The sequence below is a fragment of the Podarcis melisellensis genome (genome assembly GCF_964234715.1).
Source record: "Podarcis melisellensis genome assembly, chromosome: Z".
Classification (NCBI taxonomy): Eukaryota; Metazoa; Chordata; class Lepidosauria; order Squamata; family Lacertidae; genus Podarcis; species Podarcis melisellensis.
The window spans coordinates 1638866-1661424 of record NC_138547.1 but is presented as its reverse complement, the minus strand read 5'-3'; the positions used below and the strand labels follow the sequence as shown (position 1 = coordinate 1661424).

At 50.3% G+C, this 22559-nt stretch overlaps 2 protein-coding genes across 6 annotated transcripts in view; one reads left to right on the top strand and one right to left on the bottom strand.

Annotated features, from left to right (window-relative positions):
• CRB2 (crumbs cell polarity complex component 2) overlaps positions 1-1460 on the top strand; it is a 70065-nt gene extending 68605 nt beyond the window's left edge. Inside the window, exon 13 of the mRNA XM_081896296.1 lies at positions 703-1460. Coding sequence (XP_081752422.1) covers positions 703-930 — 228 coding nt within the window. The 3' untranslated portion in view covers positions 931-1460. The remainder of the gene's footprint in view (positions 1-702) is intronic.
• A 7630-nt stretch (positions 1461-9090) lies between these two features.
• The window catches only part of DENND1A (DENN domain containing 1A), a 267383-nt gene continuing 253914 nt past the window's right edge, over positions 9091-22559 (bottom strand). For 3 of the 5 annotated variants that reach the window (XM_081896346.1, XM_081896347.1, XM_081896350.1), the window contains 3 exons: positions 15791-15919; positions 12644-12899; positions 9091-12313 (listed from right to left, as the gene is read on the bottom strand). In XM_081896346.1, the coding sequence (XP_081752472.1) occupies positions 11024-12313; positions 12644-12899; positions 15791-15919 (1675 nt within the window). In that variant the 3' untranslated portion in view covers positions 9091-11023. The remainder of the gene's footprint in view (positions 12314-12643; positions 12900-15790; positions 15920-22559) is intronic. The other 2 variants (XM_081896348.1, XM_081896349.1) reach the window with 1 other exon arrangement.

Sequence of the window (22559 nt, the reverse complement as noted above, 5' to 3'; positions counted from 1 at the left end):
GTAAGCTCTGAGCTCTAAGTGGCTGCTTTTCCTGTTCTGCCATGGACAGCATCTGCATGCAAGTTCCCTGGCTGGGGATGCGTCAGCCGGACAGCCACCCTGGAAGGGGACCAGACATTGATAAGGTGTGCATGTTGTGAGATTAGATTTCTTGCTGCTGATCTGGAGAAAATCTTGCACAGGCAATTGGTGCTTCCTACTAACCACCCTGCTCAACACTCGTAACAGGAACAGGGAAGTGTTCCCATATGACAAATTGTCCCAATTTGTCATATTTGTCCCATATGACAAATTGTCCCAAAGGAGTACCTCCCGAGGGCCGAGGCTACCATACTCCCCACACCTGCGTCTGTGCATGGTTGATGTTTGGGGCTGCATGTCCTTTCTACCCACACTTGTGATAGGTCAGAGCTGCAGGCTGCTAGCATTTTTGAATTGGCAGGGATTGCAGCCAATTGGATCCTAGCTATGCCTCCCTCCTAGAGGGAGTTCTAGTGCCTGCTTTCTGCAGCCAGAAATCCAGCCCCTTTCTCCATATCCCTGACTACTGACATTTTGTTCCTGAGCCTTGGCCTACTTTTAACACTGACCTGGGGGACAGCATGCACCCCTTCCTTCCCCTCTCAAGTGCCACACAGCTGCCAAGCAACCCCCCCACTGCCTGTCGAAGGCTCATTCTTTTTCCGTTAATTTCTCTTGCAGAGGGGGACTCCAGGTGCTCTCTTCCCATTCCCATTAATTGAAGTAGCGGTGCCAGTAGCCTGTGGTTGCTTGCTGCTACTCATTATTATCTTCGTGCTTATGATCCTCACGGCCCGGAAGAGGCGCCAGTCTGAGGGGACCTACAGCCCAAGCCAGCAGGAGGTGGCAGGAGCTCGCCTGGAGATGGACAGTGTGCTCAAGGTGCCGCCGGAGGAGCGCTTAATATAGGCCCTGCTCTAGCGAGGCAAAGGGCTGCCTTGGCAAGGCTGGCACTGAGGTGCTGGGCTTGTCCCGGGCTGTGCACCTGCTCGCCCACCTCACCAAGCTCCTCAAGCGCAGTGGAGTTGCAAGCGCGTGAGTGGCTGGGCCACAGGTGCACCTGGGAATGCCAGAGGCTCCCCATCCCACTCTCTGTGGCTCTTTCCCAGAGGCAGCAGTTAGGCATCCCCCTTGCCCCCTTCCCCGCCCATCCCTCGGCTCAAGGAGGAGCCTGCCCAAAGGCCTCCCTTGCAAAATGCTGTTCTCACAGGCAGAACTGCAGGCTGCCTCTGCCCGATTATGCCGAGGGGGGCGGGGGCGTTTTCCCAAGACCAGCACCAACACCAGCCAACCTTCAACAGAAACAGCACCTCCGATCCTGCCTCCCTGTCAGACATGGCTCCAAGGGGTGGAGAGACTTCTCAGAAGCCACTGAGAACATTTGCACAAACCAACTCGTTTTATAAAACAGCCCCCTTTGAGGGTGGACTCTCTTGACATTCCCACAGGTACCATTTGTTGGTGGTGCTAGTGATGGAGATGGTGAATGTTTGTGTGTGCTTATTCAGTTCTTCTTGCCAAATGGTGTGGGAGGAAGGCTGTGGGATGGAGAAGGGATTGTGGCCCCTTAAGGATTCAGTAACGGCAGAAGCCAGGTGCAGTGAAAAAGCAGCAACAGAGCCTGCATACGGACATGTGGGGGGCAGGTCCTCTCTCTCTCTCTCTCCCTTCCTGCCCACCCACCCACTTGAGATTGAGACTCATTAATAGCCCTCTGGCTCCCATGCTGCTGCCACCGTCTCAAGTGGTAACTGTAAAGCTGCTTGGTTGGCTTCCTGGCTCAGGGATGCTCACCTGTAGTTTACCAAGTGATGTACAGACCCTGCCCAGTGATTGCAGGGTTTCACCTTGTCTGAAATGCCACTGCATCTTGTTCCACCACAGCGACCAGCTTGGGCCCAAGTCAGCAGCTCCACGCTGGTAGGCACCGTGGGAGCAGCTGGGGGCGCAGTGCTTATCACCCTCTTCGGCCTCTCCATGGTTGCCATGAAGAAGAGGAGGGCCACCCAAGGAACCTACAGCCCCAGCCGGCAGGAGAAGGATGGGGCTCGAGTGGAAATGTGGAACGTCATCAAGCTGCCACCACTGGAGCGGCTGATCTGAATGCCAAGGAAGTGGCGGCTGTGTGCCCATGAACTCAAGACTGCAGCGACTCACTCCCCATGGCGCTTCTCAGGTGTGGCTTCATCTGGTCCCTCCTTGCAGCATAACTAACAGGCAAGAGAGTCAGATTCCCTGTTGCTCCACTGGGCCTTCTGTGCTGGGGCGACATGTAATCGGTGAACGGTTAGCCAGCAGCGGAAGAACACAGTGAGGAGTGTTTCAGGGGCCGAAGGCCTGCTGTCTACTTGACCAGAAGCACCTGATGCCTGCACTGTTTGTCTACGTACAGGGAGAAGCTGAGCAAAATTCAGGGTTAGGAACTCAGCACAAACCTTGCATTGGTCATTAGTCAAGCAGTGGCATGGAGACAGAACAGGGTTGGATGAAGACTGGGAGCAAGCCCTTCTGTGCTTGTTCTGACTAATACCACACACATCTCCAGAATCCAGTGATAAGCAGAGCCTTCACTTTGCTAGAACACAGGGTATCCCTCCCTACTTGCTGAGGCATTACCAGAACTAATACTCCAGTGAACTGCAGCTGATTGCCAAGGATGAACCGCAATGCAGTGGCCTATAGTGCCTTGTGAACAAGCTACCCAAGACAGTATTAGAACAACTGGAAGTGAACGTGGGGCCTCCCTGTCCCCCCCCTCCTTCCAGAGACAGCTCCCGTTTTTGTTGCACAAAGTAAGAGCCCCCAACCAAGAGCATTCTCTTTCCTTGGTGTCACAAGGCCGTTGCTTTGAAAATCCCCTTTCATCTCCCAAGGTGGGAAACTTGCAGGTTTTGTTCATTTTCAGTTTGTCCTAGTCACACTCTTGTCCTTGTGTTTCCTTGCTAAGAATGAGAACAGTTTAAAAAGAAAAAGAGCAATAAAAGCAGATGTATGTACAACAATCAGCCAAAACAAAGAAAACAGCAGCTACAAACTGAGCGTGAAGCATCTTGCTTGCAGGACAGTGAACCAGTTAAGGCAGGGTAAAGATCCTGGGGCTCTTCACGTCCCCCTTGATTCCAGGTCCCCCCCCGACTCCTGGTCATACTGGCTGGGGGCTAATGCGAGCCAGAAACTCCACAAAAGCAGGAGGAGGGCCTCAGGAGCCTAGAGTTGTCACTTTTAGTCAGGCAAAATAAAGGACAGGTCGAGGAAAATACGGGACAGGTGGGGGGCGCAGGGAATGAGGGGTTAAAATTACCTGATGCAGAAATGACTTAAAAGCAATCCATTAGAATGGCACATGGGGGTTAGAGTTTTATTCAATGAAAAAACGGGGGGGGGCCCTCTCACTTTCTGACTCGTGAGTCTCCGTCTCTGAGCTTTCCGCCTCTGCCCATGCAAAAACCCTCTTTCCCCCAGTCTCCACCAGGGCTGTGCAACGCCCCCTTTCCAAGTCTGCCCCCTCCGTCCTTTCTGCACTCTTCCGCACTAGACCAGACCCCCTCTGCCTTCTGAGAAAAACCCTCTCTCAAGCTCCCCCCTGCCCCCCCAGCCCATGAGGGCTCCCTCTGGGCTCTCCTCCTCATGGACCCACCCTCTGCCACCACCAACACAAGCTCAGGCTCTCTCTCCTCCCACCAGACCCACCCTCTGTTTTGAGCTCGAATCTATAAAAAAGTCATCGTGTTTGAAGTCCAAACTACATACTGCTGCACTCCAGGGGGTTGGACTAGATGATCCTCAGGGTCCCTTCCAAATCTACAATTCTATGTGCTAAAGGACAGGTGACACTTTTCTCCAGAAACAACTAAGTAAATGGATGATCCCATTTTTCTGGAGATGGGCGGCAACCTTACAGGAGCCCCCATTCTTTAGTTGGGGGCCATACAAGAGCAGGAGTCACTCTCTGCACCCCAACTGAACAAAATGAGGATGTGATTGGCAGGTGCTGCTGCATGGGCAGGCAGAAGTACTGGGCAAGGGGTGGCAAATCCTTATCCTGAAGGAAGAGGGAGCAGACAGTGGTCAGGTTGAGGAATGTGGGAACCTGTCAGATCAAAGTTTCACCTAGCTCAGAATTGTCCACCCTGATTTGCAGCAACTCCTGAAATTTTTTGTGGGTGGGGGGCAGTGGCCATTCCCAGTCCTATCTGGAAATGCCAGGGAGTGGAGCTGGGGAAACTTCTGTAACAAAGCATGGGCTCTACAACTAACCTCTCCAACTCCCATCCCTGTGGAGCGCAAGGGGAAAGTATGGCCTGCAGCATTAGCTACCAGAAAAGGTGGTAGAGCCGTGCTCCAGCTCAACGCTCCAGAGCAAGAGGAGGGAGGGATGCTGCTCAGATGAGGACAGCCATCCAGCAAAGGGAAGCTGCCCAGCATTCGCTTCTAATATCTATTGGGGACTGGCACAAGGCTAGCCACGCAGCGCCCACTCCTCTGGTAGCCATGGTCAGAGCAGGAGAGCATCAGACACCCTCCTACTGAACTCCCCACCCCCACAGGAAAGACCAGCTCATCCTTTCGCTGTGCGCTGGCTCCTCTTTCTGCACCCTGCGCCCGAGACAAGATGAGCACCTGCGTGGATATGGCCAACTGCGGCCCAAAATCATTAGCGTTTTCAGTCCAATTACCATCAACAGGAGTGAGAAATATTTTAGCAAACACTTATCTGCTCCAAGCACCAAAGCCCAGCTTAATAAGGGGAAGTGTGAATTCCTTTAGACTGTTGAAGGGGGGGGGGGAGCGCCCTGGCTGCTGCTGCTCAGAAGTACACGATTCGTACTTCTGCTGTAAATATTTTAGAAATGCTACCTGTGCAAAAGAGAACTGATTCCACAAGGGGCTGGCCTGACACATAGCCCTCTCTGAGGAATCTGCCACACACCCTACCTCCCGACCCTTTGGAAGGGACACTGAGACACACACACACACACACACACACACACACACACACACACACACAGCTGAAGGCTTGTGACCAAGGCTAGGTCCCCAGAAGAGGAAAGGGAAATCCTGCTGCAGGGGAAGGGTTCCATCACTAGTAGGAGGATCCCAGCACTCCTATTAATTAAGAGTTTTCTTCCACCAGATTCAGATGAACATTCCCACCCCACCTCCTTTCCTCAGTGTGTTAGCTGCTGCAATCACAACACATCCAAAAGGAGGAGGAAAAGGAAATCTAGCCCCCTCCGTGAGCCTTGGCTGGGCAGCACATAATGCCAGGCCTCTTCCAATGGATGCGTTCCATACAATTCCCACCGTGACTGTGAGAGGGAAGCAGCTGGCCAGGCCCATCCACTGTTGCAGAGGGGAGTCGGGTCAAAATCATAGAACTGTAGAGCTGGAAGGGACGTAAGCGGGTTTGCTGGGGAAGCAGCGGTTCCATGTGAGTGTGTTGGTGGGGCTTCGCAAGGGCTGAATTCTGCTAGTCCAGCTTCCCTCCATGAGGCCCTTCGCTACCCTCCCTGGCAGTCTGTTAGGGAGCCCAACACCATTCAGCATGCATGGCACAATGAGAACCAAGGGTGCCCTGACGAAGGTTGCCTGCAAGAGGGAGCTCAAACAGGTGGCTGTGGCAGGTAAGCCAAGCCAAGTAGAACACCACCTCTCTCCCAAAGGATTCAGCCTTGGAGGCGGGTGGAACACTTTCTCCCTTGAGCATGAGGCAGGATCCACACGGCCTGTGCCTCAAAAGCAGCATTTTCTTGTCCACCCTGCTCAAGAATCTCTGAGGCCTCTTAAGGGGAATAAGCAAGTGAGGAGCATCATTAATTCCTGAGGTGAGGGCTACAGCCGAGGAAGCAGACTAAGAATCGTAGAACTGCCTCTACCCCATGGATCCCAAACCCTGAGTCAACAGGAGGTGGGGCACTTTGGGGCAAAAGCAAAGACACTTGCTGTGAGGGGATCCTCCAGTAACAGTTTGCACCTTCCAAGGAAGACCTCCCTTGTAGTAGGGTGACTGTGGATTGACTGAGACACTCCCACAGAATCTGGACTAGCGCCTTACCTACCTGCTTGGTGTGGCAACCAGCCTTGTATTTACCAGCACTTGGTACAACGCATACCTGAAGTTTTCCAGGAGGTGGCAACAAGGAACCATCTTGTGTCAGACACATGTCCAAAACGAATCATGCAGAGGAGCCCAGTTACTTTCGATATCACATCAAAACAGGTTTGTGAACCAGCCTTCAAAGAACAGTCCTCCGCCATGAATGAGAAGTCATGACTCCGTGTCTGCCCCCTCCTATTTTTAGATTTGCACCTGAGCTCTGAGGATCACAGAGGCCCAACTTCCGCTACAGATATAAACCAGTGTTTTTAACCTCTCTGCTGTTTAATTTATGGATGTTTTTTATTCTGTTTCCCCACTGTGAACTTAACATACTTTTGATATTTAATGTTGGATATATTTTTTCACAAAGCTGCTGTGCTACAGATTATGTATGTTCCTTTTTTTTTTTTTAAACCAGACTGGTGATTGTTGTAATTAAAATTTGCATCTATTTGTTCAGCTTTCACCATTCCACAAAGAAATGCATTTGCAATCAGAAAGTTGAGGGGAGTTTGATGGGGCTTCTGAAACTCCCCCAGGGCAAACAGCGGCTCCATAGCAACTCAAGCATGATGCACATGCTTCAATAGAAAGAGGAGGGGCGGGAGAAAAGGCAACCAGTGCCGTTCACAGTTTAGCAGGCTGCACCGTATTCTAAGCTTATTATTACTAACAGTTTCACCTTCACCGGTTAAATGTTTATGAACAGCTCAGCCAATGGCTAGAGGCCATCTGCATCCAGTTTCCATCCTATTTAAATATGCTCAGCAGACAAGATGCCAAGCAGTAAATTCAGCATTCTGATCTTGGCTAGGAGGAACAGGCACAGCTGCCAGGTGTCTTTCCTGTGTATCTCCTGAGGTCCCGTTGCATGTGATAATGCTTCACTTTACAGGCCAAAAATAAGGAATGATATTGTCAGGTCCACCAGGAGGCTGGCGATGACAGCACAGAGGAGGAAGTGAAGGATGTGTTTTCCTATTTCTAATGGGATTGTGGTGTCAAGATTCCCATCTGAATGACCTTGGAAACATTTTTTTGTACTCCTCTGTGGTCCTATTACAGGGGTGACGAACCTCGTTTCAGCATGCCAGAAGTGGGTGCAGCAACAGTTGTGGCTCTTGCTGTCATACAATGAAGTCATGCTAAAGCTAGCATTCATCTCCTGCATGCACACTGCAAATGCACCCCTCTGCATTCTCCATGCAAGCAACCAAGAGCCACGGACACACTCTAGCCAGGCGGAAGCATTTGAGGAGGGCTGGGAGCATGGGCTGAGAAAAGTACGAAGGGCCAGTTAGAAGGGCAGGGAGGGGCCCATTCAGCACAAAGGCGGCCCTCTCTAAACTTTGCTCTTACTTCCCACTGGCAATAAGGTTTGGGCATGCTTGCACATGTTCAGTTCAAATACTTCATTTAAGTAGCATTACTGACCAATGATCTATTTGATGAAAACCCCATCCTGCTTTTTAAAAGGTCTGAGTTCAACTTCATATAGACAGAAGAAGATGGCATTGGCAGCATGCTCAGGGGCTTCCCCTTGGCCGTGACAAAGGGGATGTTCTGCTGCAAAGGCCAAACTGAGCCTTCAAAGCACCTTGCTCAGTTGTTTCACGTTATCAGCTGCTGTCCTTCCCAGAATGTGGTTAGGCAGTTTTTGCCACCTGAATCCCTTCTTTCCATCCCAACCAACACAATTTGCTTCTTTAAAACACTGAATTCATTGAGACACTCACATCTTCCCCCCCTTGTTTCTGTCAGTGCCTCAAAACTGGTTTTCTCCACTATCCCAATCCCTAGAAGAAAACTAATGTAGGAGGTGCCTAACTCTTAAGTTATATTTCAGAAAACGGATAAAACATTACAGGTGGGATGCACAATAGGTGGAGGAGCCCCTGCCACACCTATTTTGATAGGTGGTAAGCAGGAATGAGGAACTGTGGTGTGTCGTAAGAGGGACTGAACTGTACATGCTTTGCTCAACTCCCTTTGGCAATATATGCCGCTTGGAACCCCAGGCTACCTAAGGGCAGAACTGTGACAGCCCACTCATAGAAAGGGGGCAAGTTTGCACTTTGACCAGTGACTGCAGTTCATTCCTTAGGCAGAATAGTGAAGGGGCTGGTTTCTTTCACCTGCCAACCCAGTTTTCTGCCTACCCAAGCTGCTGCTCACTTTAAAAGTAGGATTTGAACTGCAGTAAAGGTAGAACCACAAATACTCATACAACTGAGATCACATCCAGGAGTGGGGAGCCCTTTTCCGCCCAAGGCCCACATTCCTTACTGGGCAACATTCTGGGGGCCATGTGTCTTTTTGCCAGAGGCAAAGATGGGTGGAGCAACTGACGTCTGCTTTTCCTTTGAAGACTACGCTAGTTTCTGCACAAATCCACGTGTCCCGCTCTTACCTTCCATCCAGGCAACCAGGAGGCATGATCAGAGTTCAGGGACACATCCCAGGCAGGAAAAAACACTTGGAGATGTCATGAAGCAAGGGCGATATGGCCTGGGGACAGTCCTGAGAGCTTGGAGCAGGCATAGGCAAACTCGGTCCTCCAGATGTTTTGGGACTACAACTGTGATCAGGGTCAGGGATGATGGGAATTGTAGTCTCAAAACACCTGGAGGGCCAAGTTTGCCTATGCTTGGCTTGGAGGCTAGGAAGATCACCATATAGGGTTGAGAGGATTCACATGTGGTGAGCAGCTGGCAGCCCTAATCCCTCCCTGCAAGCTACTGATACTCTTGGCTGATCAGGCCTTGCATGAAGTCACGAACCAGATGCTGCCTTAAAAATACCACATGCTACTTTGTTGAGCCAGATCAAAAGGCCAGCATCCTAACAGTGGTCACTTAGCAATAGCTCTGGGCACCTGCAAGCTGGAACTGGAGGATAGCACTGTCCCCTGACTTCCCCCAGTACACACCCCAAGCCTGTATGAAGCAGACCAGCACTCTCCTGCTTAGTGCGCTTTAAATATTTTACTATTCAGAACTAGGCAATATCAAAACATCTTTCCCCACCCACCCACACCAGCAAAAAAGAAATAATACAAACCAGACAGAATGCCTAGTAGAAGCAACAGTACTTGACAGAAGTGTGATGACATGAACACAGTGCCAAGAGGTGTCCCCTGACAGTCAGCATCTGAAGGAATCAAAATACGTTCTTGCACTGTACAGGCTCAAGCATGGAGAAAGAAACCTCAATAACACTTCAGCAGCAGGAAGGAAACTGCAAGGAGGTCACAGAAACAAAGGTGGCGACAGCAGCAGCAGCAGCATACACTGGAGAGGAAAGGGGCAGAGACTGGCCTTCCCCTGTGTGTGCAGGTGACTTCAGGTGTATACAGATTCGGTGGCAAATTAATCACGGTCCCAAAGGTGTGGTTTTTTATGGGGTGGTGGTAATCTAATTCAGCCAAGTTTTTTAAAACTCAAAAACTTAAGTGGCCAAATGAAACAGACTGCTCTATTAACTGCTGATATTTCCAGGGCTGCAAAAGGCCCAGGGCAAACACAGCAGTAGGCTTTGTAGTTGGTTTGCAACGTTCTGGTGGTGATCAAACTGGCGTTGGCTGTGTGTTCTTTGCTCAAAAAGGAAGCTGGACGCAGCAACGTGGCTCCCTAGCAAGGGATGGCAAGGGAGGAGGAATCGGGCTGCCTTCTTTATGCTCCTAAGCAGCCTTGCCCTTCCTGGCACCCCCCAGGTGGCTTTTGGGCAGCATCACACAACTGTGCTGGTCAGGGTTGAAACAATTTGCAGCCCAAAACACCTGGGAAGAACCAGGTTGGAAAAAGCCGCTTTTACTGAAGAGCAGTTTACACTCAGATTTAAAACATGCTGTGAAAAGCCCACACTTGTCCCCCTGTGCTCTACAGTTTTAACTTTGGGATGCTTTGCTGCTGCTCACCACAAACAAGAACTCTTTACACCTTGGTCGTCCCCCTTTTTGGTAATAAGATAAGGTACGATTACATCTACTCGAAGTACTGCCACCTAGTAACATATATATATATCTATAGATCTATATAATATTATATAATATTATATAATATTCACACACAGTTATATAAGATTTTGGGGAACCATGATAGGGGCATCGTGTGTCTTGCTCTAAACAGGTCCACTGCTGGTGATTCCAATTCTCTGATGAGCCTGAAAAGGTGCTTGCCCTCCTAGCAACCCAGCAGTGTGGTGCTCTCCAACATCGACAGAGAAACTGGGAGGGGAGCAGGGACCCCTTTGCGAATGGGTTCCCCGATGTGTGCAGAGGTTGTGGGGTGGGGGGTGGGGGAACAGTGCAGGGAGTTCAAAGAGCCACATGTCCACTAAATCAAAAGTGCACTGGAATGAGGAAGAAGCTATTAACAAAGAGTCCCGGGGGTTCAAAAGTCCAGTGGCAAATTCATCCCGTCTTTATACCTGCATTTAGACCTGGAAGCAAAACATGATTCGCGGCCTGTGAAAACACAGGAAAGACTCCCAAATTCAATACTGATCACATTGGTGAGGAAGTGGACCCTAGTGGGTGCAGGAAGAGAGAGGGCCGTGGCTGCAAGAAAATACCTCTTGACAACTGAACACTCTCCAGTTCAGAAGATACTTTGACGAAATTTGGAAGCTTGGGAATATGACTTATCTACCCCACCCCAGTGTTTTCTTCTTCAGCTACTCTGAAGGCTTAAAGGATGACGGTAATCCATGGGAAGGGAGCCAGTGAAGGTTTCAGGGGGATCCTAACAGTGTTTAGCCAGGACATCCTACCAAGAGGAGTTGGAGTGCAGGTAGTAGCTCCTGGCTGACTAACCCTTCTGCTCCAGTGGAGTTTGGTGCTTTTATACTGGCTCAACACACAACTTAACGGGAATGAAGGCCCCCTCCCACCGGAAGATTCACTCACTCAAATGTTTCCCACTGCCTTCTCATCTGTTCCACTTTACCTGGGGTGACGGAAACTTCTTGCTTTGTCTTATTTAGCAAGTCTTCAAAGGGGTCTTTAGTAGCCTGAGGTTGGCTAGGGAGTAACACTGACTCTACAGCTTTGGCCTTGGGGGGAACGAGCGGAAGGTCACTGGGCCTTGCAGCCAGCCTCGTCTTGGTCTCTAGTTTCGAGGCAGAATGGGTCAGGGGCAATGTTCGAATTTTGGAAGAGCCACAAAGCTTTGCTGGCTGCAGGGTATTGCTCTGGGAAGGGAGCTGGCTTTGCATTGGGGCTGCTGGAGACTGGGCAAAAAGGTTAGGCATGGACAGCGTCAGAGGGTTTGGAGGAGGCCTCTGGGGCTGATAGAAGGTGGAGTGTGATGTGATAATGCTGGAGCTGTAAGCATGGCCTAGGGAAGGAGCAAAAGGGCTGCCAGGGGGCCTGACCAGGGACAACGGGACAGGTGCTGGCGTGGCCTGCACAAACGGGTTGAGAGATGCCTGCCCAAATGGTGCCGCAGAGGGAGGGTATCCCAGTGGCTGACCAAGTGTTGCCGGCACGGGTGGCATGAGGTCACCTGCTGTTGTAGGGAAACCAGTTGTGAGATTGGGAGATGATGACCCTAGCAGGCTTCTGGCGCTGGGCTGGAAGCTCATCTCTTGACAACTCCCTGCTTTCAATGGATCTAGGAAGGCAAGGAGAGAGTCATTGTTGCTGCTCGTGTCCTCCACACAGACCTTGACCGGCTGAAGCATCTGTGTTCCATGGCCACTGCTGGGCAAGAGCTGGTGCTGGTGAGTGGCAAAACCAGCAGGCTGCCTGAATTCAGGGTCCAGAGAGATGTTTCTTGGTGCAAAAGTGTCCAGCATGAGCTCTGAAGCCAGGTCACTGGGTCCTGCAAGGCAGGTTGCGGTTTCAAGCAGTGCCTGTTGCTTGGCAAGTCTGGGTGCAGGTGGCAGCGGAACGATGCCCAGCTCTGGTGTCTTCCTGCCCTGCGGCCGTGGGATTGTGATGTTGCCTTGAGTGCCAGCCGAGGTCCCAACGTCCTTCTCGGGGAGATCCAGGATAGAGTCTCTGCTCCGCGGCCTCCATGGGGCGGAAGACATGTTCTCAAGAGGAGCCAAGGGCCTCTCCGGGGAGCTTTGGGAATACTTTGTGGGAATGGCCATGTCATCCTGGCCCAGGCCCCACAGCTGCTTGTAGGGGTGAGCAAATTTCATCCCTGGAGAAATCCAGCTCTTTTCGGAAAAGCCAGGATCCATCCGCTGCCAGGAAGCACACAGCAGGTCACAGAATCATAGAATCGGAAGAGCTCTCCATCACTTCCCCCCTCTCCTGCTGCGATGCTCCCTCTACCTGGATCTCTCTCATCTTTCCCCTCCTCCAATCCACTGAGACAAAGCCTTCCTGGAAGCATCACTTTCTCCTCCCATGTGAGCCACCCCACCTTTCCTCTTCCTCCAGGCCACCTGACTTATGTGGTAAGGCCCCCTTCCCCAGGCCCTGATCCAATCTCTGCGTCCATGCCCCTTCCCCCCTTTCTCCACAGCTCCACGCATTGTGCTTTTCTGTTCCCCCAGAAGCAAGCAACATACCTGGTAGTCAAAGGTCCTCTGCTGGTCCCCTTCATCCTTGGGGATCCTCAAGTCTTCCAAGCTCTTGGCTTGGCTGAGCAGCTGGGATGGAGGCTCTATCTCCAGCCCCGAGAATATGCCTCCCAGAAGGCTGATTTCCACAGGGCTGTCTGGTGTGGGTGGGGCAGCACTTCCAGCATCTGGAGGCCTCTCAGGGTTGACACTCTCTGCGCTCTCTGCGCTCTTGGACTCCTTCAGGGCACGGTAAGGCTGAGGCCTGGAGGGCAGGAAAATTTCATCAGCTTAGTGTACTACGGCTAAAGAATTCACCAACCCACTTCATAGTAAGAAAAAGCCAGCAGGAATTCAAGTCACTTTGGTAGGTCCACACGTCTAAAACATCTCCCGGGTCGGAGATGAGGCTCTTGCTTTCAAATACAAGACCACCTGAAAGCAAGGCTAGCCTGGACCCTTTCACAAGTTCCAAAACTGCGTTTGGAAAAAAAGAGAGAGCAAAGATTAAGATTTATGCCAGTCAGCAATGGTTGAACGCTGATGCCACATTAACTTCAGTGTAACACATCCAGGCTTTTAAAATGGGAGCAGATTTTGATGTTTTACGTGCCTCGTAAGAGCAATAAGGTAGTAACTGTAGCTGACAAACTCCTTTACAGACTAAGACATGCACTTATCACAATCAAACCAGTGGAGACGGGAAAAGGTCAAGGAGCCAGGGCAGTTTGGGGGGGAAGAGGAGGCTGGCATCCATGTGGGTGGCACTTTGAATGCATTGAGGGAGGAAGTGAATCTGTACTGGCCCCCGATGGGGGAAACTCAGGGAACATCAGACCCCATTATCCTGAGGGGGCCTTTGGAACCAGATACAAAGCCTGTGAGATGGGGAACGCAGTCCCAACACACTTGCACATGAAACTGCACATCACACATCCCTCCCAGGCAGGGTCCCTGCTCTGCTGTTCCAGAGACACAGCTCAGCTCCCTTCGCTCTGGCTGACTCCGTGCAAGGCGTTCCTGGTGCCTTTGCTGAGGTAAGCATCAATGATTAAACCAGTGTCACCTTATCAAGAGATACCATGGTCCATTATGGGCGAGAGAGAATCTATTGTGGGCTCATTGAGCACCAACCAGCATTGGTCCTGCGTACCTTGGCAAATGGGCCTTGAACACCCTGCGATTTGCATGTCGGCTCCACATGCGAGGGAGAGGCAGCGCAATGCGCATCCAATTAACACCATAAACTGACATGCATTTTTATGGTGATTGGCATTTGACTGGCAGCCAGTCTCACCGTGCCCTTTAAACAAGGCTTCAGATTGAGGAAAACATTGGAGAGGCACCAGGAAACAGCAGCAAAGCAAGGGAGCCCTCGTCTCTCTCTGGCACCTTGATAAACTGCACCCTGCAAACTCATTAGCAAAGGGTGGCTCGTTCCATCCCCCATTAGAGAAGGAAACGCAGTTTGCTCAGATACGGTGGATGCCTCATTACCGCCGGGCGCAACACAGAGTTGCCTGTGGGGGGACCGGAAGCTTTAGCCAGCAGAATTTTCTGCAACAGGCATTCTCTCTCTCTCTCTCTCTCTCACACACACACACTTGTATGGAGATGACTTGTATGTCACCTACAAGGTACCCAAGTGCAGAACGTCAACCTATGTTGGGAGAAGATGGAGTGTGCCCCTGTTGATTCTCCTTGACCTCTTGGCTGCTTTCTGCACCACTGACCATGGTACTGTCCTGGGGAGACTCCCAGAGTTCGCCGCAGGGGGCACTGCTTTGCACTGGTTCCATTTTGACATGGATGCTCAACTCCAGAAGGTGGTGATTTGGGGAAGCTGCTTGACCCCATGGAGAATCAATCTGGGATTCCAGAGAGTTTGATCTCATCCCTCTAGCTGAGTGAGGTCATTTTTGGAAAGTGTTGTCATCAGTGTGCTGATGACACACAACTCTGTTTGTTTACAACTCAAGCACATGGGTCAGTGGATGTGCTGAATTGGTACCCGGGCTCGGTAACAGACTGGATGAAGCACAATCCAGGTAAGACTGCAGCACTGCTGGCCAATGCAATGCATTATGTTCTGGAGGGGGCGGCACTCCCATTGAAGGAGTAGGTGTGCAGCTTTGGCAGGGATGGGGGGCAGGCTGGAGGCGGGTGTTACTCTTGGATCCAACCTTATCATCAGAGGTACAAATCATGGCCCTGAGTACCTTCTGCCAGCTGAGGTTGGCAGACCAGCCACAACCCTCTCTGGACATGGAAAGCCTGGCTTCAGTTGCCTGTGCTCTGGTAACCTCTAGACTATAGCACTGCCATGTGTTACACATGGAGGTGCCTTTGAAGATGGTTTGGAAATGACAGTGAGTACAGAAGGAAGATGCCAGATGGTTCTGCAGAACAAGAAGGAAGGTGTGAAAATATAGCACCAGTACTGGCTAGACTGCACTAGCTGCCCATTATTTTTTGAGTCCAAATCAAGGGGCTGGTTTTTACCCTGAAAGCCTTATGCAGCCGGGGGCTAATATAGATAAAGGAGCACTTTTCCCCATATGAACATTCCTGGACCACCTAAAGCCCTTCCCTGCATGCTATCTCTAAGGGAGGTCCACAGGGTGGCAATGCGAGAACAGACCTTCTCTGTAGCCACTCCCCATTCATGGAAAGCTTCCCTTTACAGTGTTTTGGTGCCAAGCAAAAACGCTTTCATTCTCCTAATTGTTTTGGGCAGCACCAATATAGTATATTGTTAAAGTTGTGGGGTTTTTTTGTAATTTCGCTATTTGATATTTCCTTCCTTGCAAATTGCTTTGAGACTCTTTAATTGGGAAGTGCTATACACATTTAATAACCCTAAACCAAGAAAACATGGTGATGAGGGGGCAATGACTACCTGGAAGCCCGGAAGGTGCATTAAGAAGCACGACTCAGCACAGAAACATGCAGAAACATTCGGTGCTGGGAGAAGAGCAAAGCCTGGAAGTCCATGACAAGAGCTGTGCAGGAGACATGCTCATATGCACACACACACATGCATGACACGTGCCACAGAAACACCCAAGCAAGGGAAAGACTAATACATCAGTGGGGTGCCCCAAGCATGGAAGGGGAGCAGCTCTGGCTAGTGCAGCAAAGAGTCAAGGTATAGACCATTCAAAGGGAGCAGAGAAGAGGAAGCTGTCAGAGAAGGCGGAGCCGGGGTCATCTTCCTGCGGAAACTCATCGCCGGAAGAGTCCTCTGAGAGAAAGACCGTATAGTGGCGTGTAGGCTTTACCAAGCTGAAGGAAACGAGAGAGAAAGAGAGAAAAGGAAGGAAGGAAGGAAGGAAGGGAAGGAAGGAAGGAAGGAAGGAAGGAAGGAAGGAAGGAAGGAAGGAAGGAAGGAGAAAGAAAGAAAGAAAGTTACTGAATTGAACCTGCAGAAGGAAAGAAAAACTTAACACACACAAAAATGTCAAAAGTTTCTATGTTTCTGAACTGGGTAGCTGCATTCAGGAAGGACATAGCTTATAGGGAGGAAAGTTTAAGTAAAGATTGTCTTTTTATACACTCCTGGGGAGCTGACTTCAGGTAAGAGGTGGAGGGCAAAGAAACTCAAGGAGCCCTACTATATTCTGGCTACTATCCCATACTCCACCTCAGCCCCCACCTAGAATGCTGTACCCCAGGTCAAAATCAACCTTACAAAAGCACAAAGACAGGCTTCCAGCTGCATAAATGGAAAGACTTTGTCTGACAAGATCACAGCAGGAAAAGTTCCCCGATGGCAAAATGGAAAAATACTGGAGCCCGTGATAATCTCTGGCATGCAGGTCCTGTCAGAAACTTAAGTCATCTCAGCCACATTCCCCTGGGAGGAACTCAGACAGGTGATCACCTCTCCTTCAGGCAATGCCAACCAGAACCGGTGCCTGCTTGAGAGGGTGGGGTTAGCCAAAGAGGGCTGAGAAAAGCATGCACATGTTCCAGTCCAAAAAATAAGCTGGTATTCTCTTCTCAAGTACCCTCTCTCTATACAGAAAGCTGAACGTGGAGAAAGGCAGAACCTGTTTCCACCACTGTGGTGGCACCATTTACACCTACTGCTATAATGGAAGTGGCTGCAGGTTTGTGTACAACCTGGCTCAGAGTGGCATTTCTCCACACCAGGCAAGTCCTGCTTCAAGGAGGCTGAGATCTACCATCCAGTATCAAAACTGGCAGTGATCTACCACACTCTCCCATTGTCATTCTGAGCTTATGATAAAAATAATAACCAATGATAGTTGCTTCCATAAAACCTGAAAAGTTCATCATAAGTCAATATATTTTTAAAAACACATGCTTTGTATACTTGTAATAACATAAGAAAATAATTGAGGACAGGGTCCTACATAATCAGAACATGATGCACGGACTGTTGTTCACAAAAACTCATGCCATAATAAATGTGTTAAGTCTTTAAAGTACCCCAGGACTCTTGCTGTTTTTCAAATGAGTCAGGGGCACATGTCAACCACAGCGGCTTCCCCCATAGTTTGAAACAGAAACTGGGCAAGCTCAACTGCAGAGTTGACAGCCTTCGAGCACCACCTTAAGAACTGGACAGAACCTGTAGAAGCCCTTTCTCCTGGATCCACGCCACCCCTTCCTTTCGAGTAAACCAGCCCTTTCTCTCTCTGAGGAGCCAGCACACACGGCTGCACCCGCCCACCCACCCAACCTCCCTGCTCTTTTGCCTTCTGAGTTAGCCGTCCAGGCAGGCAGGGCCCCAGTGCTGCAGCTGCAGGTAGCGAGAGAGCAAAGAGCCTCACACCTCTCCCAAGGTCTCGTCTGCTGCTGCAAATGACTAGCACGAAAAAGGGGTTGTAGATAAAGGGCGGGGTGTTTTTTGGGGGGAGGAGGGGGACACGCTGCATACCACGTAGGACTTTTGTTTTGTTTTCCCATCAATGCATTCGGCCCGATTCCCTTGTATGTCTTCTCGGAAGCACCGTATTTTTCGCTCTATAAGACGCACTTTTTCCCTCCTAAAAAGTAAGGGGAAATGTGTGTGTGTCTTATGGAGCAAATGCAGGCTCCATGGCTTCAGCAAAAGCAACACGAAGCCTCCGGAGCGCAGCGGGAGAGCTCCCGCTGCGCTCCGGAGGCTTCGCGTTGCTTTCGTGGAAGTCAGGAGAGCAAGAGGGGTTGGTACGCACCAATCCCTCTTGTTCTCCTGGCTTCGCTTCGCTGGAGAGGCACTGTACAGCTTTCCCTCTGCACAGCACCCCTTCAGTGAAGCGGGAGGCATAGGCGCCGACTCCATGGGGCCTGAGGGGGCCCGAGCCCCCTCAAAAATTCGTTTGGGGGGGCTCCGCCCCCCCCAATAATTTAAGAAAATTATTACCGTATTTTCCCCTCTATAACACGCGTGTTATAGAGCGTGTTATAGAGTGAATGTGTGGTCCCTGGAGCCGAAAAATCAGGCAAAAATCAAACCGCGCGTCGGAGAAGGGAAACCTGAAAAGAGGAAGCGGCTGCTTTCCTGCATTCTGCCTCAGGGTCTTACTGCCCACCTTCCTCTGTTTCCTTGCTGTGTTTGCTCAAACGGAACAAAGAGCAGGGAAAGCCCCTCCCCTCCAGGCAAGGAGAGGGGAAAGCAGAGTGCTGCTGAAAACATGCAGGAGGGAGGGAGGGAGGGAGGGAGGGAGGGAGGGAGGGAGGGAGAGAGAGAGAGCGAGCGTGCGAGCTGGCTGGCTTGGGTGGGTAGGTGAGGGAAAACTTTTGCCTTCCCTTCCTCCCTGCCGTTATACCCCTCCCCTGCATTCTTAGCCAGCTGCTTCTCTGCACACCCCTCTCGTGCTCCTTGTCCGTTGTGTTTTTCCTTCCCTCCCCACTTAAAATGTGGTTAAAAAGCATGGATACACAGGGATCCTCAGGATCTTTGCATTGGGTCACCCCAAATTCACCATCAGAGCACATAGCATGTCCATGGCTACAGCCTGCTCCCCAAAAATCACACACCCACTGTTGCCTGGGGCTGCAATGGTGCAAAAACGTGGTTACAAAGCATGGATCCACAGGGATTCTCAGGATTTTTTCATTGGGTCACCCCAAATTCACCATCAGATCACATGTCTGTGGCCACAGATGAAGCACAAAAATGATACATCATTAATATTCACCGCCCACGGCGGCAGCCAATCGGCTGCCGCAAAGGGCGGGCCCTCACAGGTTCACTTAAGGTCGGGGCAGCCCGGGGCTCGCCCCTTTCGTTCCCCCAGCAGCAGCGGTTTGGAGGTCTTGGGCCCCCCCAATATTTTTTATAAGTTGGTATGGCCCCCCCCCAATATTTTTTATAAGTCGGCGCCCCTGGCGGGAGGAGAAATGGAAGGGGCTCCGTTTCTCCTGCCGCTTTGCGGAAGGGGCGCTGCGCAGAGAGGGAGAGAATTTTTTTTTTCTTGTTCTCCTCCTCTAAAACTAGGTGCGTCCTATGGTCAGGTGTGTTTTATAGAGCGAAAAATACGGTAAATCCCTCCGAGAGGAGCAGAGTGGGTGGGATGGCAGCAGCCACGTAGGGTTCCTCCCTCGTTGGTTTACAATGGGAGGGGAGGGCACGGCAGTCCTCTCCTCAAGGGCTGGATCCTGGAATGTCCAGCACCATCTCTCTCTCTGGACCCAAACCAGCCCTTTCTCTTGATGAGCCAGCACACAGGGCTTCTCTCTCTCTTTCCCGGCCCCTCCATCTGCATACGCCTTCTCCCGCCTCATGCCCACTTGCTTCTCCTTCAGAGAGACAGAGAGAGAGAGATCGACGAGAACCAATCCCACAATCTACCAGTCAATTTCGATTAATGCGCTGGACAATGCTGCTCTACATGATCCCGAGAGGAAAAACAGAAAAGAAGAAGGTGGGTTTATGGGTGCGAACTGGTACCACAAATAGCGTCCATGTCAGTTCTTCTGGAGATGGTAGCTCAAAGTTTTCTCCTCCAAAACAAGTTGAGTTGTCTTTTCAGCTGTGACGCATCACTAAAATATTTATTATTATAAAAAATACATCTGCCTTGTCAGTGGATGCTCTGTGCTCTGCCTACACACAGACAAGTTTTACAACCCACATGTCTGGATGTTTCCAGAGAAAACATAACGGTTGGGGTGTTCTCATACACAAGGATTTGTAAAGCATGTGCCATTTCTGAGGTCCAGAGCTGGATTCTACAGTCACAGAAAACAATCTCACTTCAGTGGATCTCAACAGGGCAGGCAGCAGCTAAGAATATGCTCCACAAGGTGTTTTATTGGAAAGGGGGCTGGATGTGCCAAACATGCACTGCTGCTCATGTCAAAGGAGCCTGTGCAGGAGAAGTTCCCAGAGGAAACGGAATCTGTTAAGCATGAAGGTTTTGCGGCAATTCCTAAATCAGCCAATGCAACTTTTTGCACTAAAAGGCCATGAATAACCAACATTTTTTAATTCTGTTTTTTATTAATCCACCTACAGTGGTACCTCGGTTTAAGAACAGTCCAATTTAAGAACAATTCGGTTTACGAACTCCGCAAAACAGGAAATAGTGTCGCAGTTTGTGAACTTTACCTCGTTCTAAGAACGGAATCCAAACGGTGGAAGGGCACCGGCGGCAGGAGGCCTCATTAAGGAAAATGCACCTCAGTTTAAGAACGGTTTTGGTTTAAGAACGGACTTCCGGAACGGATTAAGTTCATAAACCGAGGTATCATAGAATCATAGAATTGGAAGAGACCACAAGGGCCATCGAGTCCAACCCCCTGCCAAGCAGGAAACACCATCAGAGCACTCCTGACATATGGTTGTCAAGCCTCTGCTTAAAGACCTCCAAAGAAGGAGACTCCACCACACTCCTTGGCAGCAAATTCCACTGTCAAATAGCTCTTACTGTCAGGAAGTTCTTCCTAATGTTTAGGTGGAATCTTCTTTCTTGTAGTTTGGATCCATTGCTCCGTGTCTGCTTCTCTGGAGCAGCAGAAAACAACCTTTCTCCCTCCTCTATGTGACATCCTTTTATATATTTGAACATGGCTATCATATCACCCCTTAACCCCCTCCTTTAGATTCATATGCATTGCAGTTGTACATGCAACACCCTGAAGTGGAAAATTTAGGGAAATCTGTTGAAAAGCAGTATTGTGAAATTTGCAGCCCAGGGTTTGGGGACAGACAATATTTGCCTTGCAAAGATTATGCATTTCGCAATCCCTTCCATCAGAACGAAGTGAACTGCATAAGGCCTGTAAGGTGTTGTCTCTTGGCTTATTCAGACGATGGAACACGGAGGCCATGTAGCTCAGTTCTGCCCACACTGACTGGAAACGGCTCTTTCAGAAAGGAGTCTCTCCCAGCCAGACCAGGAGAACCTGAACCTGAGACCTTCTGCATGCAAAGCAGCTGCACTGCCTGCGAATCACTACTTTGGTGCTGCTTTTGCAGAGTACAAGACTAAGGCAAGACCACAACACATCGAGGTCTAACACAACAACACCAGAAAGGTCCACTGATGAGTGAACTTCTTTTTCTGACTGTAAGCTGACGTAAGAGCCCTGAGGCCTGGATCAGGCCAAGGGCCCATCTGGTCCAGTATCCTCACCGTGGCCGCCAAGACACCTTAGTGGGAAACCAGCAAGCAGGATTTGAGTGCAAGAGCAATCCTCTCCCCTCCTGTGGTTTTCAGCTGCTGGCATTCAGAAGCATCGCTGCCTCTGTCCATGGAGCAGCCATTGGTAGCCTTCTCCATAAAAATCTGTCTTATCTTTAAAAGTCATCCAAATTGGGGGCTGTCACTGCCTCCTGCAGTTTTAACTATGTGCCACATAAAGAAATACTTTTTTCTCTGCCCTGAATCTTCCAACATTCAGCTTCATCAGAAGTCCCTGAGTTCTAGCGTTAGTTGTTTTAAATTATTTATGAATGTTGTTTTTAGCTCTTGGGTGAATTCTCCCTTAGGACTGGACTAGAACATCATTCAAGAAGGATATCTTCTTTCTAGTCATCAGGTAACCAGGGGCTGAAACTGCAAGACCTGGAGAAGCACTGAATTTCTGAATGGACTGGTGCTGGACCACACTCATCACCCTGGAAAACCTCCCCACCTTTCCTTTCTCTTAATTCAGCACGTATAGCTAAGCATGCCTGGACTTAATTCCTCCCATTACTAGTTCTGAAGGCAGTATGAAGAAACAGCGAAATCACAAGGTTGTGCTTTTCAGGCTATATTTTGGCTCAGCCATAACCAAAGAACCGTGGAGGGGCAAAATATACAGCCCCCCTTTCCTGGTGAAAGAGAGCCCACTTGTGATGAAGCTCACATGATGCTTGAAGGCAGGGGAGGAGTCAGATGGAGGGCCAATATATTTTGCATGACCCAAAAAATTATCAAAGACATGAACAGATCACCAGAAAGCCATCCCACCAAAATAGTTTGACTACCCAAGAAACAGCCACCACTGCTGAAAGGCTGCCTCTTATGACAAAGTGGATGCCATCAGCAACCTGCTTCAAATTTCAGCACCAGGATGGGATTTTGGTTGAAGAGGGGAAGGGACGAGTGCTTGGAAATGTCCAAGTGTAAATTTTTCATTAGCTTGCGGCAGCTGAATCCGGTGTGAGCCTCTTCCCTCATTAACCCAATTCGGCTTCTCTCTCCTGCCGACTGCCACCTACCACTCGCTCGCATTTCACACACAAAGAGCTGTCTCTGGAAAGGCGGTCGCAGCAGTGGGAACTGCTGAGGCGGGCGAGCGGCAGTGGGAACTTTGCAGGGGTGGGGGGGGGGGTAAGGGACCTGTCTGTCACAGCACCAGCCCTCAGCTCTCTACATGACTGCTGGGGCTCCTGCCTCCCTAATCTTTTCACCAAGTTCCCATGCAGATGGCTTGCTGATCTCCTTCTAATGTTTAGTTTAACATGTCTCCGGTTAGCGCC